The sequence below is a fragment of the Xenia sp. Carnegie-2017 genome, unplaced genomic scaffold, assembly GCF_021976095.1.
Source record: "Xenia sp. Carnegie-2017 unplaced genomic scaffold, XeniaSp_v1 HiC_scaffold_22, whole genome shotgun sequence".
Taxonomy (NCBI): domain Eukaryota; kingdom Metazoa; phylum Cnidaria; class Anthozoa; order Malacalcyonacea; family Xeniidae; genus Xenia; species Xenia sp. Carnegie-2017.
In genome coordinates, this window is record NW_025813485.1 from 4,005,786 (window position 1) to 4,024,090 (window position 18,305).

Genomic DNA, 18,305 nt, shown 5'->3' on the forward strand with positions numbered 1-18,305 from the left:
ATTGTGCCCTACTGATTTTTTTTTAAAGCAATTCACTAAAGGAATTTAAAAATTTACGTTCACTATAAGTCAGTCGGACTGAATATATGAATCCATACATATACAAGGATGCTTGCAATGCTTGATATAATAATACATAGGTATAAAGGTTTGTATGATACACTGATGTTGTTAAGTTGGAATAAAAAATTGAATGAAATCGAATATCTAAGCCTTACGAAATATATATATAAAGTTTTAGATAAAATTATGTCACAACATCATTAAATTTTTCTTCCAATAAGTTGCTATAACTATAAATAGCGTATCAACGGCGTCCAGCACTAACTACAGTAGTTTGAAGTTCATCAAACAAGTTCACAGCTATAGCACATCGCGGTCGCTTTATTATTCTGGTTTGGTTTTTGACCAAGATCTACGTAGTATTTTATTGGTCAACCAAACAGATACTAAAAATATTCGGATTGGAGGATTTCTATATTAAAGACAGAGTAAAATTGCAATACTTCATAATTACTGCTGCCATGTTTCAAAGGTTTCTTTACCGCTGTAGATGATTGTATGAAAGTGTACTGGGGGAGGGTCGGTACCCCGTAACAATTCTTCAAGATTGGATAATTTAAATTCTGTCCAGGTAATCTTTATGTAAAGTTTTATAGACTAAACTAAAGACATTCTATAGACCTGAGTGTTTCAAAGAATAGTTAATGGTGTTAATGTTGTTTAAAAACGGTTCATTATGGTGAAGTTCGTCTTTATTTTCTACTTTTATATTTTTCTCCCTGCTGAAATATAGCTATATCAGAGATCCTAACTTGATAACGTTTTGGCAACTTACCCCAAAGTGACAATATTTTCACCTTGGAAAAGGTTGATATGTCGAATAACAATAACAGCAAAGGCAAAAACTACTAATGCACGTTGGGGGCGGTGGGCAAAATGACCACTAACGCGATTTTTAACACACATCACAGTAGAATAGATATATGAATTGAATAATGTACTTACCTAGTTTCAAATGTATGGATTTCATTAGCACTGATGATAAACAACGGGAATAAAATGGCAAAAATACAACCACTAAAAAATCAAAACGTTTTTCTTATAAAAGCTCCATTTACCATATTTTAACAATCCTCCATTTCATAAATCAGTATGCACAAGATATTAAGATAGTTTACCTGACGACAAACGAAGAAGATATATTAGTTAACAAAGCCAAAGGCAATCCAAAGCCAATAAAATACGGCCAATCAGACTCGATGAACGCCAAGCGTTGATGCACCCTCCACCCTATGAATCAAGATTTTGAAATTCTGAAAAAAAGCAAGTCCAGGCAAATGTTTTAGTGGTCGATAAATGTTATGAAAAGATGTTTATCAACTGCGTTCGTTACGTAGGTAAAATTTCAAGGTAAACTTTCTGACCTTTATTGACCCAGGTGTATTCAAAGGAATAAAGTGAATAAAGAAGAGTCATGTGTAAAAAACTGAGTACTGGACCAACGATTGGAATTATACCAACTGCTGTAGCCTAAATATCACAATGTACAATGCTACTTATTTATATAAATATATATATAGTTTCTCCGGATTGTTTTAAAGATTATTTTATTGAGCTTTCGACTCGTTGCTTCGAGCCTTCAACTTTTTATGTATTAAATATATATATATATATATATACGTATATATAGGACTCAATGGTATTTATTTATATACAGGGTTCAAATTAACGGCCAAAACGTGTTCCTACAAAATGACCGGTCGACTTGTCACTAACAAACAAAACTTGCAGCACATAAAGTGAGAAAGTATTTCTTAAAACTGCAGATTCTCGTGTTTGACGTCGCAAGACCTGCGTATCAGTGTATGTTACTATGCATCTTCTTAACATAGTGGTTTTTGGGAAGATGTTAACATATGGCCTGTCATAGTGACAGGAAAGGTAAAAAGTTGGCCGCTCAAGATGAACAAGCATTTTTGACCCCTGATTGTCCATTGACCAGTTGATATTTTGAGCCCTGATATAAATACATGTACAATGTATATGGAAAATTCATACGTGGTTAATGATGGGAATATGAACATAGAATAGAAAAAATGCTGTACCTGCACTAAGAAGAAACCTTGAATTAATATACTGAAGACCATATCCGCTATAGTCAAACTAACATTTTGAGCGAAACTAGAAAAGTAGATATTTCATGAAATCAAATGCGACCATATGAAGCTGCATTAAGTTAACGGAAGTTTATATTCGTTGAAAAGGAAGAAAAGGTAAAATAATTTTAAATTACACAATTTGTAAACATAATCTTAGTTTGTATTTCACATTACAACTATCTGTGATATTCGACTATCTTAGAAACAAAACAACATTCATAATGAACAAATTGAATGACTCACCTGCCCGAGGATGATAACAATACAGTTGGTTTTCCACTTCTCTTACGATACGCTAAGTTGGCTATTTCCTGCAAGTGCACATAAATCAAAACTAAGAAGTTGGTGGAAAGGATGTTTAGGAAATGGTAAAAACGAGAGTGCAAGTATTTCCTGCAAGTGCATATAAAACAAAACTAAGAAGTTGATGGAAAGGATGTTTAGGAAATGGTAAAAACGAGAGTGCAAGCAAGTATTTCCTGCAAGTGCACATAAATCAAAACTAAGAAGTTGGTGGAAAGGATGTTTAGGAAATGGTAAAACGAGTGCAAGCAAGTATTTCCTGCAAGTGCACATAAATCAAAACTAAGAAGTTGGTGGAAAGGATGTTTAGGAAATGGTAAAAACGAGAGTGCAAGCAAGTATTTCCTGCAAGTGCACATAAATCAAAACTAAGAAGTTGGTGGAAAGGATGTTTAGGAAATGGTAAAAACGAGTGCAAGCAAGTATTTCCTGCAAGTGCACATAAATCAAAACTAAGAAGTTGATGGAAAGGATGTTTAGGAAATGGTAAAACGAGTGCAAGCAAGTATTTCCTGCAAGTGCACATAAATCAAAACTAAGAAGTTGGTGGAAAGGATGTTTAGGAAATGGTAAAAACGAGAGTGCAGGTAAGTATTTCCTGCAAATGCACATAAATCAAAACTAAGAAGTTGGTGGAAAGGATGTTTAGGAAATGGTAAAAACGAGAGTGCAAGTAAGTATTTCATGCAAGTGCACATAAATCAAAACTAATAAGTTGGTGGAAAGGATGTTTAGGAAATGGTAAAAACGAGAGTGCAAGTAAGTATTTCCTGCAACTGCACATAAATCAAAACTAAGAAGTTGGTGGAAAGGATGTTTAGGAAATGGTAAAAACGAAAGTGCAAGTAAGTATTTCCTGCAAGTGCACATAAATAAAAACTAAGAAGTTGATGGAAAGGATGTTTAGGAAATGGTAAAAACGAAAGTGCAAGTAAGTATTTCCTGCAAGTGCACATAAATAAAAACTAAGAAGTTGGTGGAAAGGATGTTTAGGAAATGGTAAAAACGAAAGTGCAGGTAAGACTCATATTCTAGCTGTGGATGGTCATTCAATGCTCGATAAATTATCTGCACCTGATACCAGAGACTATTTAGAGGTTTTGTAAGCCAAAACAGTGGTATAACCCAAAATGCACGAAAAATATAGAACAACGCCGGTATCATCCAAGTCCACAATAAATGTTGTGTTGTATTTGAAGCAGTTAGGGTTTCTAAACATGAAAAATAACTGTAAAAAAGAAATCTATAGATCATTTTGAAACTTGGCAAACCATTTTTAAGTCTATATATAAGTCTATTTATTAGTACCACAAGAACTATAATTACCACAATGAGGAAAATATAAAATAAAATAAAATAAGCAGGAAAGTAAGGACAAATTCTGTCTTGATTAGTGAAGGTCAACTATTCATGACATCATTTTTCAACATGGTGCTCATGAGAATGAGGTTCATTTACTTTAGGGGGAATTTGAATAGCTAAGACTTCCTCTAGATACATATTTAAACACTTACTAAAAACAAGACCAGTACACCGTTGCAACACAGGTATTAGATAATTTTCAAAAATGAGGATACTCATCTAAAAAATTAATTTTTTTCAACTTTAATGTTAATTCCTTTATATAGGTTTTACTTAAGCACCAGATGTCTAGGCTTATTTAGACACTCTCATTGCTAAAGCAATTTAGCAGAATAACCCACTTACATAGTAATTCAAAATAATGTTTGATCAGTATTCTCAGTAACAGAAATTTGTAAATAGTGTAGAAGGTTGATCATGAACAAACATTTTTCAATGAAAAAAATCAGGGAAAAAAACATTTTATGTAACATATTTAAAGGAGAAGTTTCTTCTGCTTACACTTCTAAAATTAAATTTCTTTTATCCTGAGTTCATTTTTACATTTTAAAATAATTGCTAGGTGTTTCATCAATTTTTTAAAACTTAGTATCAGAATAGTGAGTAATGGAGGTTAAAAGAAATGCAATGAAAAATTGTAAACTCTACAAATATCTTATGCTCTGCACAGTGATGAAGTTCGCCCAACTTTCTTCCACAATGGTTCAAATCCTGAAGTGTAATCACATTTTTCTTCATTAAGCAAGCAAAAAAAATAGAAATATCATAAATACAAATTGGTCTACCTTCACCACTGGGCATAAAAAATTCATGTTTTTCAAAATAAATAAATAATTGTGAATGTAGAATATGTCAAGCTCATTTGATTCACATGAACTCGATGATTTGATATACAATTGATTCATGGTTGATATACACACCCAAAATATCCCTCCATTTAAAATACAGCATTGCATCATCATGGAATAAACTTGCCTGTCAATATAAATAAAAAATATGCCTGGATTACCAATTTTCAAGCTTAAATAAAAAAAATATATAACAAGGGGGAATTGTTCATTTTCTACATGTTTCAATTACTTGAAATTGCACTAGATGAAACAAAATTTTCATAGCAGAAAAGAAAGTTGAAACAATCAAAAATAAAATATTGACAACAACTCCAATAGGCATATAGTAAATTTTGGAAAATTTTCAACAATAATTTCCTACCTGTGGCAAAGCAAATACGAGGAAGAATACAAAAAAACGAATTTGTCAAGTTGCAGTCAACACATAACATTTGCTTATATTGCTTTCATTGTCGGAGACGAATATGTAATCAGTCAACAAGACGTATTTCACTCTCAGTGGTAATACACTTCATAACCTTTCTTACTCTATCTATATTCGATCAAACCTTTGTGTCTTTGGCGATTTTCTTGACAATTTCGTTGTCGTACACTTCTTATTCAAGTCGGAGATACTTTCTTCAGTTTCATTATCAAAGGAACTACTTTTCCTCTTATAAACAGGTCGAAAGAAGTTTATGATTCCAAGTACAGAGTCGCATAAACCATTAAAGACGTTTTTAACGTACAAAATCGCATCATCGGCAGCCATGTTTTACAGCCGAATTACTACAAAAAGTAAAGTTTGATCAGAAAAATATCCTCGATAATGCAACTGTAATGATAAATCTTTCATTGCACTCCAGCTGTTTCATTTTGAGGGTATAGAGTCGATGCAGTATAGAAACACTAGACACATGGAATGTATGTTTTGTCTTTGGACACAAACACAAACGACTCACAGTACGACTCGCGCATGCGCAGATCTTATCTCCTAAAGTATTGGACGTAAGGCGATGATCTTTAGCTCATCTTACTGCGCACTTCAGTCCATAATACCTACAAAACTTCCCCACACCACACACTTAACTCCAATCAATTATCCATTTTCCTAGGGTAAAACTTTGTGGCAACCATGTAGAAGAAACTGAAAATCCAAGCAAGTCAAAAGTACATGTTTGATAAAGAAATATATGTATTTTCACAAAAAGATGGCAATAACTTGCCCAAAGCAAATTTCACATCTACACTTTTCAAGCAAGGTCGACGTTATTTTTGACAAAAAAGCCGCTCTTCCTTAGAGTTGGCATCGTTGGTTAACTTGCATTAGTGCATCAAAGTCATAAAATTTCTCGGTAAAAGAAAACACGCTGCACGCATCATAAAACAAAACTCAACGAATGTATACTACTTCGTGTTCATTTGCAACTAAAATCCTCTATACAAATAACGGCTTCAATTTATACAATTGCAGATAATTGCAACATCTCGTTACTTCCATTTTCAGATGATGCTTAGAGCTATTAATGTACAGAGCATAGAAATATTTCTATGCAATAACGTTGACATGTTGTATCGTGTGATCACCTCACTCGGTTTTAATCTAGATAAGTCTGAGCAACTTTGATGTTTCAGTCGGATTCTTCTGTTCTTACATGTTTCTTCTCCTTTTTCTTTTTCTTTTTACTGCTCGTCGACTAAATTACGCAGAAAATAAAAGCTGAACAGTGGAAATTCTGTCAGATTTGTAAGCAAATCTTAACTGACTAAGAACAAGAATTAATACCCAAATAAATGAAGCTTATTGAAAGACAACGAGATGACTCTGGGAAAAACTTTACCTCCTGTTCTTCTTCAGCACTGGCATCCAATTTCGCTTTTTTCTTCTTTTTCTTTTCTTTCTTTAATTTCTTCTTGAGTTCTTTCTTTGATAATTCTCCACTCGCATCAGAATCCTCACCACTCTCACGTTTACGCTAATGATATCATCGAATTATTTAGATATGATAATTGTTATCGACATTGATGAACTTTCCTGATAATGGCCTTAACAACAAGCAAGGTACGTACAGCAATGAAAGCCAAACGCACTTTTGAAAATTAATATATTATTGCTTGTAATACTATTATTTCTTCCATCTCGGTATAAATATTCAAGTCAAGACAAGTACTTGCAAGTTTCATCCCAGTTTTAACACTTTTCGACTTTCGTATTGTTCTGGCAGTCACGAGAAAACGAGATTTATCTCCATATAAATTATTCCCAATCATTTGATTCAATTTTTCCAACATTTCCGAATACACAACAATAATAAATTGACAAGTATTTTTTCAAATTTCTAAAATGTTACTGGATTCTCCATCAATATCATTAACTGTGAGTCTGTGTAGTTTTCTGGCTGTGGGTTTTGCCCCACATAAGCAATGTTTCATATTTTTTCTCTGACATATTCATTTAGATTAACGAGATCGTTGAAAAGAATTACAGATATCATCATTTTCAAAATTCTACAACAGCCGTATTATTTTTAATCATTTTAAGCAAACATACATCTTCTTAAGCATGTTTTCCACTAGCCACGTATCGTAACGTATCGTAGCAAAACGTAACATGGCGCATGCGTGCTTATGAATTTGATGGTCAATTGGCGCAATCACGCATGCGCCATGTTACGTTTTGCTACGATACGTTACGATACGTGGCTAGTGGAAAACAGGCTTTACCCACAAAAGGAAAAGCCTCAAGTAATAAACAAAATATCTTACATGCAAGCTCCCCCCCACCCCTCCTTTCAAACAGTTTGAGTAAACTTACTTTATCACAAGATGAAACGCCTTTAACAGACTCCGTCCTTATTACAGGTAGTTCATCAGGTTTATCCCTATTAAAGAAACAAGCACCCTAGAGTAAAGTATGATAAATGAAAATTCTCAAAACTTAGAATTATTATTACAGTTAAAAAACAACAAAGACAATAAGGATAGAAAACTATTCATATACTAAAATGTTCAACTTGACATCTTACGTAATATGAGGATGGTCCTGTAACCATTTCTGTGGTGTATTTTCATTAGGTTTTCCATATTTGCCAAGCTTTCCCTGCGCAATTAACTTCTTCTTTTCCAAAGCCTAGCGTTGGTAATAAATAAATGCAGTACAAATATATATATATGTATGCAACTGTACATCTGTACGTATTATTGAGAAAAAATTTCTTTATTTTCGATTGTAGAGACGGAAAATCAAATCAAAAAACAAAACTTCCTATATGTATATTATAAATACAAAGTGTATAACAATGTGGCCTCCCGGCTTTCACCAGAGTGGAACACAGGATATATCATATACATATACGGCTACCACATTCAAAGAACAATACAGAAATCATGTGAAACCATTCAACGACATTAGACAAAAGACAAATACTGAACTTTCAAAATATATTAGGAGCTTAAACGAAAAAAACAGCAATTGTTTGCAATTATAAAATGTATTGGTCAATTTCATCACGACCAAAATTAAATCTGGTGGAAAATACTGCAACTTATGGACTGAAGAAAAACAAAGATTATTGAAAAACGAGATGGTACGCTTCTTACTAAGCGAAGCGGACTTTTTGAACGATGTCTCCATACACAAATTGAAAATGTACGTTAAACTAGACATAAAATAATATTTGAATGAAATAATTTTTACCTTTTCTCCCAGTCCCCATTTTCGTGGGTAGCAATCTCTCGCCATTATCACTCGTTTGATCTTAGCGACAACACCATGATCACATATTGCCATGGTTGCAGTTGTCATTAAAGCAATTCCTAGAAAATAGGATTTAACGTTATTTCAAATACGGTATTTCTGTCAATATGAGAGTGGACATGTTATAAATATGAAGTTTACCTAAAGCTATTGCTTCGCCTTTAGTCGTGATCATAACAACTTCTTGATTCAGTTCAATGCCAGTTTCAAAACGTAGCAGGCCAGGAACCATAAGCTTAGCTCCGTAGCATATTGCATTCACCTTTTACAAGAAATAGTCAGTGTCACACATAAAAAAAGGTTTTTGTAAAATTTTAGTCATTCAACATAAGATTCACTTACAGCGCTATCTTTGATAACCAAACGTTTATGAGAGGTCAGCAATGCTTCCAAGGGTTTGATCACCCGACGCAAATAGGTTTCTGTTGAGAAAAATATACTATTTATAGAACACATTATCATTTAAATCTAATCAGAGCTCTGGCATCGTAAATCTTAACCAATACTTCTTATTACTAACGAATGGTTTAGACCCGGGAGTATCGTTGCAAGTTTTTGAATGTAAATTGTTCAGGTTAATAGCTTCTTGAGAAGAATTGTTAGTGTTGACTGACGTTTCGATAACCTTAGCTGAGTCGACCAACAAATGTCTGTGAAGACGACGACCGCTATAAGGTTGTCGTGAGTCAACCAACACATGACTGTGAAGATGACGACCGCTATAAGGTTGTCGTGAGTCGACCAACACATGTCTGTGAAGATGACGACCGCTATAAGGTTGTCGTGAGTCGACCAACACATGTCTGTGAAGATGACGACCGCTGTAAGGTTGTCGTGAGTCGACCAACACATGTCTGTGAAGATGACTACAGCTGTAAGGTTGTCGTGAGTCGACCAACACATGTCTGTGAAGATGACGACCGCTGTAAGGTTGTCGTGAGTCGAACAACACATGTCTGTGAAGATGACGACCGCTATAAGGTTGTCGTGAGTCGACCAACACATGTCTGTGAAGATGACGACCGCTGTAAGGTTGTCGTGAGTCGACCAACACATGTCTGTGAAGATGACGACCGCTGTGAGGTTGTCGTGAGTCGACCAACACATGTCTGTGAAGATGACGACCGCTGTAAGGTTGTCGTGAGTCGACCAACACATGTCTGTGAAGATGACGACCGCTATAAGGTTGTCGTGAGTCGACCAACACATGTCTGTGAAGATGACGACCGCTATAAGGTTGTCGTGAGTCGACCAACACATGACTGTGAAGATGACGACCGCTATAAGGTTGTCGTGAGTCGACCAACACATGTCTGTGAAGATGACGACCGCTGTAAGGTTGTCGTGAGTCGAACAACACATGTCTGTGAAGATGACGACCGCTGTAAGGTTGTCGTGAGTCGACCAACACATGTCTGTGAAGATGACGACCGCTGTAAGGTTGTCGTGAGTCGACCAACACATGTCTGTGAAGATGACGACCGCTGTGAGGTTGTCGTGAGTCGACCAACACATGTCTGTGAAGATGACGACCGCTATAAGGTTGTCGTGAGTCGACCAACACGACTGTGAAGATGACGACCGCTATAAGGTTGTCGTGAGTCGACCAACACATGTCTGTGAAGATGACGACCGCTGTAAGGTTGTCGTGAGTCGACCAACACATGTCTGTGAAGATGACGACCGCTGTAAGGTTGTCGTGAGTCGACCAACACATGTCTGTGAAGATGACGACCGCTATAAGGTTGTCGTGAGTCGACCAACACATGTCTGTGAAGATGACGACCGCTATAAGGTTGTCGTGAGTCGACCAACACATGACTGTGAAGATGACGACCGCTATAAGGTTGTCGTGAGTCGACCAACACATGTCTGTGAAGATGACGACCGCTGTAAGGTTGTCGTGAGTCGACCAACACATGACTGTGAAGATGACTACCGCTGTAAGGTTGTCGTGAGTCGACCAACACATGTCTGTGAAGATGACGACCGCTATAAGGTTGTCGTGAGTCGACCAACAAATGTCTGTGAAGACGACGACCGCTATAAGGTTGTCGTGAGTCGACCAACACATGACTGTGAAGATGACGACCGCTATAAGGTTGTCGTGAGTCGACCAACACATGACTGTGAAGATGACGACAGCTATATGGTTGTCGTGAGTCGACCAACACATGACTGTGAAGATGACGACCGCTATAAGGTTGTCGTGAGTCGACCAACACATGACTGTGAAGATGACGACAGCTGCATCGAGCGAAGAAAATTGCAAGTCATAGAATTTTTTTAACTGTTATTTTTATGATTCGATGTATCATGAGATCCCAGATGAGATTCATGAATGCCTTTGAATACGCCGTAAAGGCCCGTAACAATTCTTATAAAGAAGTAATTAGTGCGACAACATGCCAGTATTCAAGCTTTCCTTCGATCGTTATGCTTTTTTCTAACCCAAAACTGTTAATCTTATCTGTTATGCCTTCTGCAATTATGAATAATCTTTCTGAATAACTAGAATCATATATTCACAAATGCCCCAAAACTCAAAAGCATCTCCTAACCATTTTATTGCCCCTATTCTACATAAACAATACAATGTCCGACCATTTGATTGCCTAAATTTTGTAATTTGATCTCGTTTTTTGACACGTGCGTCTACCGTTGGAAAGGTGGATTAAATATTTGATTGACAAGTATTAAAACTATTGTTTTCAGATTGTTGGTGGACTACTTTTGGATGGAGTATTAATGTATTATGTAGAGGTTCAACTCAAAAATATCATTTAACAACAAGACAAAAGGGATTCTAGGAGACAAATAAACACTTACCATCTTTATAGTTATCATAAACCCATTGAGCATCAAGTAAATCATGCATGGTTACCATTCCTTCCTAAAATAAAATGCAAAGCCAGTACAGGTATGGCCAAATTTCATCAATAATGCTATTAAAAGCAATGGTTTTGTTTATATATATGACGTAATACACAAAGTTTATTACACTGTAATTTGTATGAATGTGCACCTGTTCAGACTGTATACCAGACCTCACACGTCTTAACTCTTGCATGTGGGCTCCAACACCAAGAAGAAAACCAAGATGGACACATAATGTTCTGATATAAGTGCCTGCTTCACACTTTACCCAGAAGACAGCTGCAAATAAAAAAACAAAAGTCATGCTAATAACAGACATGTAATTGACAGACTATTTCAGTGAATCAAGCCGTACCTAAATGTCGTTCTTTATCATATTCAAACAGCTTGCTTTCGTATATCGTCCGCTCTCAGTTGTCTTTTTACAGCTGCTACTAGGGGTGGACGTTGAAACAACGAGCCTGTTAATTGTTCAATAACCTAGCAAAAACACGGCAGAGTGTGATCAAAGTGATAACAATACAAAATATTATTTCCAACATCTCGGTGAATGATAAAACATCTTACTACCAAATATGGTAAAAAAGTTACGAAAGAAAGACTGAAAACAATAAACTTAATTTACGAAGACGTTTTTCATGGTTAATTGTACAGTCAATGTTTGTAAACCTTCACGGCAATAACATTTTTTCTAATGCTACAAATTTCTCTCAAACAAGAAATATAAACTGCTAAAACCTGTGTTAGTTTTTTCTCATCTTCAAGAGCATCGTGAAGACGTGCAACACAGACATATTCTTTTCCTGTTAATACATTAAAATATCAATTTTTTAAATTATAAATAATAGCGGTAATACAGGATAATAAAGACAAGAGAGTCACTGGTCAAATGATAGGCCAGACCAGCATTTATGATTTTTACAGTTAGTCAAAATGACCATACAGTAATGTAAATTTTTGATCGGCGCAACGTCTCGTCTTGGGACTGACGTTGCCTGTTGACAAGTAGTTATTTCCTGCCCAGTAATAAAGCATGGAGAATCACAATTACAGTTTTTGAAAACAATAAACATAAATTGCTTTCACTTCTTGTGAATAATTATTACCTGCCCCTTGTTGAGATTTCACAAGACGTGTAGCACGATCAATACAAACAATCAAACATCCTGTTACTTTTGGATCCAAAGTTCCACTATGACCAGTCTTTTCAACTCGTAAAATTTTTTAATCCAAGCGACAACCTTAAATGTGTTAGCAAGTATTTATTACACCTCCTTCATGACACCTGACTGTTTCCCTAAGACATTATCAGACTCTCATGCAGACCAAGTCATTATCAAACTTTCCATGCAGGCAGTCACTACAAGCAATGACTTTGACCACAGGGTAGATCAAAACTAATTACTAAAAAAGTGTACCTCATGTGATGATGGATTAGCTGGTTTGTCAAGATTTATAAACCCACTCCTTCAATTATAAAGTAAGTAATAGTGTGAACAATAAATACATTAGAAGCACTAGTTTACCAGACTGGAAAGTTTGTAAACTGCACATCAGGCATCGCAGTGCACCAAACAAACTCTTCAGTCCGGACAGTCAACAAAATGATAAAGTTAAAAAGATAATAACTTTTATTACATGGCAAACATCACTTCCAATGAAATAACATGCTGTGATTTGCTGAGAAACAATAATGACAGCTCATTATTTTCTCAAAATTGAGCAGGTAGTACATTAAATAAAATTTTACCAGAAAAGTACACAAATTTCCTAAAGCAAACAGTAAAAGTTTTGTAAAATGCAAAAAATATAAAAAAACATTTACAAATGTGAGTCTGTGAAAGAGAAATCATAAAGTAAGTTTTATTCTGAATAACACAGTTCTAATACGTAAGTATTTCAAAAAACAATAAAAAGCAAGTTTTGTTTTTTTTTCAAAGAAAAACTTGTCTTATGCCATTCATATAATAAGCTTTTTAGTTATCAACCTTGCTGAGACATATAGGACCTCAGTCTTTTGGTACAAACCTCAACCTATATTCTCAGTCAGTAAAGATTAAAACTTACGAGATATAATCTTTTAATTCTCTTTTCAAAGGTGAGCAACCAGATGTCAAAGGAGTAAAATGACCAGTGCGACAGTTTAATTTATCAAAATTCTATAAAGAAATTAAACTCTTGTATCACCAAAATTACAGAAACTCTCTTTTTGCCAAATAATTACATTGAATATTGTGATTCTAAAGAGAGTCGAAAATGTATTTGACCAAGAAAATGAATATCTAATGACATTCTGTTTTCCTGATATTCAAAATAAAGCATGAGTATAAACACAAAGTTGGTAATATTTCGTCTTTATGACAAACACATCATCAGACCAACACAATTCAAGGGTAATTTTTTCACTTTTCTTATAATATTGCATTAAAAAGTAATTATGTAGCAGTATTGTGTTCATGCCCTTCCTTATTCTGTGAATATTTTTGTCAAGATTCACAAGAATAGACTGAGTATTAGTACAATAAAAAAATTACCTTTAGGAGTAAAGGCCATTGAGATGTATGCAATGTTTCTGAAGCTTTGCTGGGTAAAATTGTGAAGTCAGTGTCATGTTGGGCTGCCTAATAAAGTAAAAATGTTGCACCTATAAAGTATCTATTTTCACAATAAAAATACTACAGAAATGTAACAAGTGTAAGGTCAAATAATCTTTGGTATGCGCAAGACATTTTTCATAACATAATATTTTTAAGTATAAAATATTCATTTATGTGTAAAAACATTAGGTCCTGAAAGAATAGGCCAAATAGTTATTCAACTACTCTTTGTTTTATTCATATTAAATTTATTCAGAATGGAATATATGGCTGAATGTATAATATTATTATACATTCAGTATATATAAATTTAGTATTTATACATATATATAAATATTTTTTTTGTTTATGCATTTTTATATGCAGCATTTTTGCTGACAAGTTGTCAAATAGAATTTAAAACTTTTATCCAACCAAAAAGCTTTCCTCCTTGTTCTGACGTTGCAAAGGTTTTCAGCTTGTATTGAAGAGCAAAGATGTCTCATATGGGAGCAAATTTTTTTAGCAATGTTAGATTAAATGATGATATTTTTAATTGTTCAATGTCCAGCAAACACTTACTCCAACATCAACTGACTTTTCTTCTCCTTCTTTGACACAACAACTGCGTCTTCATAACATAAAATAAGAGCATGACTATACATCACACAATACATTTATAAATCACAAAGCACTCTCCCCAAAGCTATAATCAAATCAGTAATGTCTTTGATAACAATAACAAGGCAAGAACCGAAGAAAGATGATAGTTTACACTTGCAAAAATCTCAATTTGAATCTTAAAAATACCGAAAACATAAATACACAAGCGTATTTTTTTGAAATGCGGCATGATTTATTACTAAAATCTTTCAGACTTATAGATTTTTCTTACCTTGGTCCATAGTTACAGTTCCACGTGCAGGAATTCCCAATTTTGCAATTATTGCATCAATATAAACCTACGAACAGGCACTCTCGATCGATTGGCCCCCAGGTCCATAACAATAGTCCATAATAATTACTTCAATTATAAAAATTTTCGAATTTTCAATGAATGTGTCTATGACTTTTTTATGCATTTTATGTGCTTTATTTTCGCCGACAACGCTCCTCAAGTTTTCAAACTCACTTTTAAAATTTTATCGAACGGACAAACTCCGTTTCCTCTTTCATTCGACATTGCGAAAGGTTTCAGCTTTTGTAATGAATGAAAGTGTAAATGTGCAATGATAAGATTAAATGAAATAATTTCAGAAAAATTTAATTTTTTTAATATTTTCAGGTTTACCAAATAAACCTTTCAAATTCTTTACTCTGCATTTGAAATTAGAAATTGATTTAATTGTTCAATCTTCAGTTATTCTTCTTTGAGACAACAACTGTGTTCATAAAATAAAATACGAGCATGACTTACAATCACATATCACTTATCTTCGATATATTTCACGGTTTTCTGTTTAATAACTTCATTCGATCGCTATAGAGAAGGGTGAATCGCATGTAATGTTAAATTTATAACGTAGATAGATTATTCTAACAGGACAAAAACTTCGAGAAAGAATCTAAATTTATCCTAAAAAGTTCACTTAGCTAATATTGTGGCGACGTATCTTGATACGAACAGACAACGGCAAATACTGATTTCAAATATATTTAACTGAGATGATACACGTAGTCATTGTAATGGTGTGAGTACATAATATAAGTGGCATATACGCCATGGTTGGGTGTCAGCATTCATATTTTAGTCAGATGTAGTGTTTTGTACATTTAGATCATAACAGACTAATACTTATCAATACCTGTGATCGGAACTTTCACAATCTCGTGCTAACTAAACGAGTTATCGATCGAGATCAACATGGATTGATTTTAATTGAAAGATAAACATCGTTTATTAGGCTAAGTAGCAGTATAAGAAATACAATATTAGCTTTATATATGTAGAATAAAAAATAACGACGTTAAAGCAGGTGACTGGACTGCGCAAGAGTAAGTTTCCGGAAATATTGCTTTCTTGGAAAGATAAACACAAAATTCTACATTTTCGCAAGTACATCGTGAATGCTCGCGAAGTATTTCACTACTAGAGGAGCAATAAATTTTCTTTATTTTTTTCAATTATTTTGCGATAAGGTTATTTTAATACGGTCGTTGCATCATTCACTCAGATATAAAAAGTGGATCTGCAATTGGTGGAGTTACGGAACAGCGGAAACATTATTCCAGCAATTACCAACAAGCTGCCACACCGTGGTGATGTATTTCACAAAACTTCTGTTGTTTTTACATTCCCTTTATAATTTTCAAATTTTCATCATATTACTATGCTGCCTCCACATAAATTAAAGTAACTTCCTTATTAACAGAAAATTAAACCCTAACCAATAATATTTCCAATAATAATTCCAATAATAATCTGGAATTTGGATATAGCTGTAGTACATCACAAAATTATAAATAAATACAATCCTTTATCGTGTTTTGTGTTTTTCTGCTCATTTTTTCAATGTATCACATTTTTCATATTTTAGGTAACTTCAAGGCCATTCTATTTCTTTCCTATTTCTCATCTCATTCATTCTTCCGCAAGTTAATTTCCTATTTCCGCAATCCCATGAATTTCTGATCCGCATTTTATCATAAACCAGCATGGCACGTGAAAAGTCACGTGTAGTACTTATTATGCGTGACTTGTTGTATATGTATACGATTGGCCATCTTGTTTTTACAGGAGAGTGACATGCGATATTTTATTCTTTAACGGCGTTTTATCCAAATGAAGAATTTAAAAAATTGGAGGAAAGAAGGTATTTAATGATAAGAGAAGTTTGGCTTTTACCTATTTCAGCTTTTGACTCAGCCAGAACCGAAGAAAATATTATTTAAGGTAAATTTGATGTAATTTTGTTTTAATTGAAAGCTTGATGGCATTCCTTGAGTGTAATGAAACGGGAGTGATTTTACAATTTCATTTGTTCTTAGAATCGCTGTTGTTTAATTATGTTTAAATACCTTTCTATATTTGAACTTCTTGTACAAATGAAGCACGTAAATCCTTAACCCTTTTAAATTCTGCCTTGCTTTGCAAACTGTCAAATCTCGAAAGCAAAACTGCACGTAATTTTGCACGTTAATCCAGAGCGAAAATTTTTAGTTTATTGCATTTCTTTATTGTTTTCCAGACGCTGGACACTTTCTTTTTGTATTGTTTGATATCTTTAAATTGGCAGTTAAAGTAGGCCATTTTTAGTTGATGTTTCTATAATTATAAATATTTGGTTATACTAAAGACTCTGTCTAGAATCTTTTGTATTAATCTGTGTTGTAAAATGTATATTTCAGGCAGTCGACTATATAGTAGAAACAACTCTTGCTACATTATTATGTTTTGAATATTTATGAATGAATTCGTTTGATAATTTTAGGATGAATCATTGCGATGTCAAGTCCGAAGAAAACGATCTTTTTAACGAGTTTATGGATTTGGAAGAATTTATTGATGCGTCGACGACAGATGTTGCATCTCCAAACTTTTCACAATCTTCTTTTGATTCATACTGCTCCCCTGAGGGTTCATCTGGTGTGGAAACTTTAAATAAAAGTGATACAAAAGCAGAACAAAGTGAAAGTTTAAATTTGAAAGAAAATGGCTCCACAACTGAGAATGGAACTGATGATAACCAAGGTATGGTTGCATCCCTGATGGAAATATGTCTACTGGTAATATGGTGAGAGATCAGAGATATTGGGATCGGAGGTTAAAAAATAACATTGCTGCAAAGCGTTCACGGGATGCTAAAAGACTGAAAGAAACAACTGTTGTCAAACGGTGGACATTTCTTGAAGAAGAGAACAAAAGATTGAAAGAACAGATTTCAAATATGCAAAGACGTCTAAATGCTGCATCAGGTGGAGGTTGTTAAAGTTGTATTAATTCATTTATATGGGAACTGTTGACTGTTGTAGAGATGGCATTGGCATTCTTGGATTTTTGCATATGAAATGGTATTTTCCGCACCTTTAATTGTCAATAAGAGAATCAGCATAACTAAGGAATATTTAAGTTCAGTATATATTATAAATATATGGAGTAAGTATGGATAAGGTGCTACCTTGCAAGCATATAGCAATGTAGAGATTTTCATAAATGAACTTCTCTTTAAAGCTTACTTGGTGAAAACAATGCAATCACTAATCACTAATGTTTAATTCACAATGTATTTGTTAATATATTACAACTTGTACAGTTATTGAGAATACTTTGATCAAAGTTCACATGGCCTCACGGTCCATTTAACAAAAATGCCCATGGCACACTATGGCATTTGAAGCAAGTTAGAGCCGGACATTTGTCTCATCATGCTATGATTACATGTTTTTAACATTTTAAGTACCCAGTGCTATTTTTTATCAAATATATTATTTTTAAATA

General features: G+C 34.1%; 2 protein-coding genes and 2 long non-coding RNA genes across 4 annotated transcripts; 1 reads left to right on the forward strand and 3 right to left on the reverse strand.

Moving 5' to 3' along the window:
* Positions 1-109: 109 nt before the first annotated feature.
* On the reverse strand, positions 110-5,609 carry LOC124445910 (etoposide-induced protein 2.4 homolog). The gene is made up of 10 exons (XM_046996703.1): positions 5,227-5,609; positions 4,748-4,802; positions 3,980-4,046; positions 3,540-3,676; positions 2,406-2,473; positions 2,109-2,184; positions 1,428-1,533; positions 1,182-1,293; positions 1,009-1,080; positions 110-475 (listed from the first exon to the last, which is right to left on the reverse strand). Exons 1-10 carry the CDS (start codon positions 5,427-5,429, stop codon positions 388-390), a joined length of 984 nt encoding a protein of 327 aa, XP_046852659.1. The 5' UTR covers positions 5,430-5,609; the 3' UTR covers positions 110-387.
* A 225-nt stretch (positions 5,610-5,834) lies between these two features.
* On the reverse strand, positions 5,835-14,803 carry LOC124447057 (H/ACA ribonucleoprotein complex subunit CBF5-like; the record flags this gene model as incomplete). Its single annotated transcript, XM_046997958.1, is given in 19 exon segments — positions 5,835-6,354; positions 6,499-6,633; positions 7,473-7,539; positions 7,684-7,787; positions 8,355-8,473; positions 8,556-8,676; positions 8,757-8,836; positions 11,244-11,307; positions 11,440-11,570; positions 11,647-11,699; positions 11,701-11,771; positions 12,030-12,094; positions 12,398-12,511; positions 12,514-12,532; positions 12,710-12,758; positions 13,359-13,450; positions 13,826-13,912; positions 14,450-14,498; positions 14,763-14,803. Coding segments are annotated over 19 exon segments (1,527 nt in total), but the record flags the coding sequence as incomplete, so codon positions are not given.
* Positions 14,804-15,118: 315 nt separating this feature from the next.
* Positions 15,119-15,799, reverse strand: LOC124445919. Its single transcript, XR_006948299.1, has 2 exons — positions 15,673-15,799; positions 15,119-15,347 (listed from the first exon to the last, which is right to left on the reverse strand). It is a non-coding gene; the product is annotated as an uncharacterized LOC124445919 (long non-coding RNA).
* A 764-nt stretch (positions 15,800-16,563) lies between these two features.
* LOC124445917 lies at positions 16,564-17,761 on the forward strand. Its single transcript, XR_006948297.1, has 2 exons — positions 16,564-16,760; positions 17,299-17,761. It is a non-coding gene; the product is annotated as an uncharacterized LOC124445917 (long non-coding RNA).
* Positions 17,762-18,305: the final 544 nt, after the last annotated feature.

Excerpts from the sequence above, each read along its gene's own strand:
- LOC124445910 (XM_046996703.1), bottom strand. The coding sequence starts at position 5,429 with ATGGCTGCCGATGATGCGATTTTGTACGTTAAAAACGTCTTTAATGGT. Across the intron at positions 2,474-3,539 it reads TAAATAGTCTCTGGTATCAG|GAAATAGCCAACTTAGCGTA; the intron begins GTGCAGATAATT and ends GTGCACTTGCAG. Across the intron at positions 1,081-1,181 it reads TCTTCTTCGTTTGTCGTCAG|TGGTTGTATTTTTGCCATTT; the intron begins GTAAACTATCTT and ends TTGATTTTTTAG.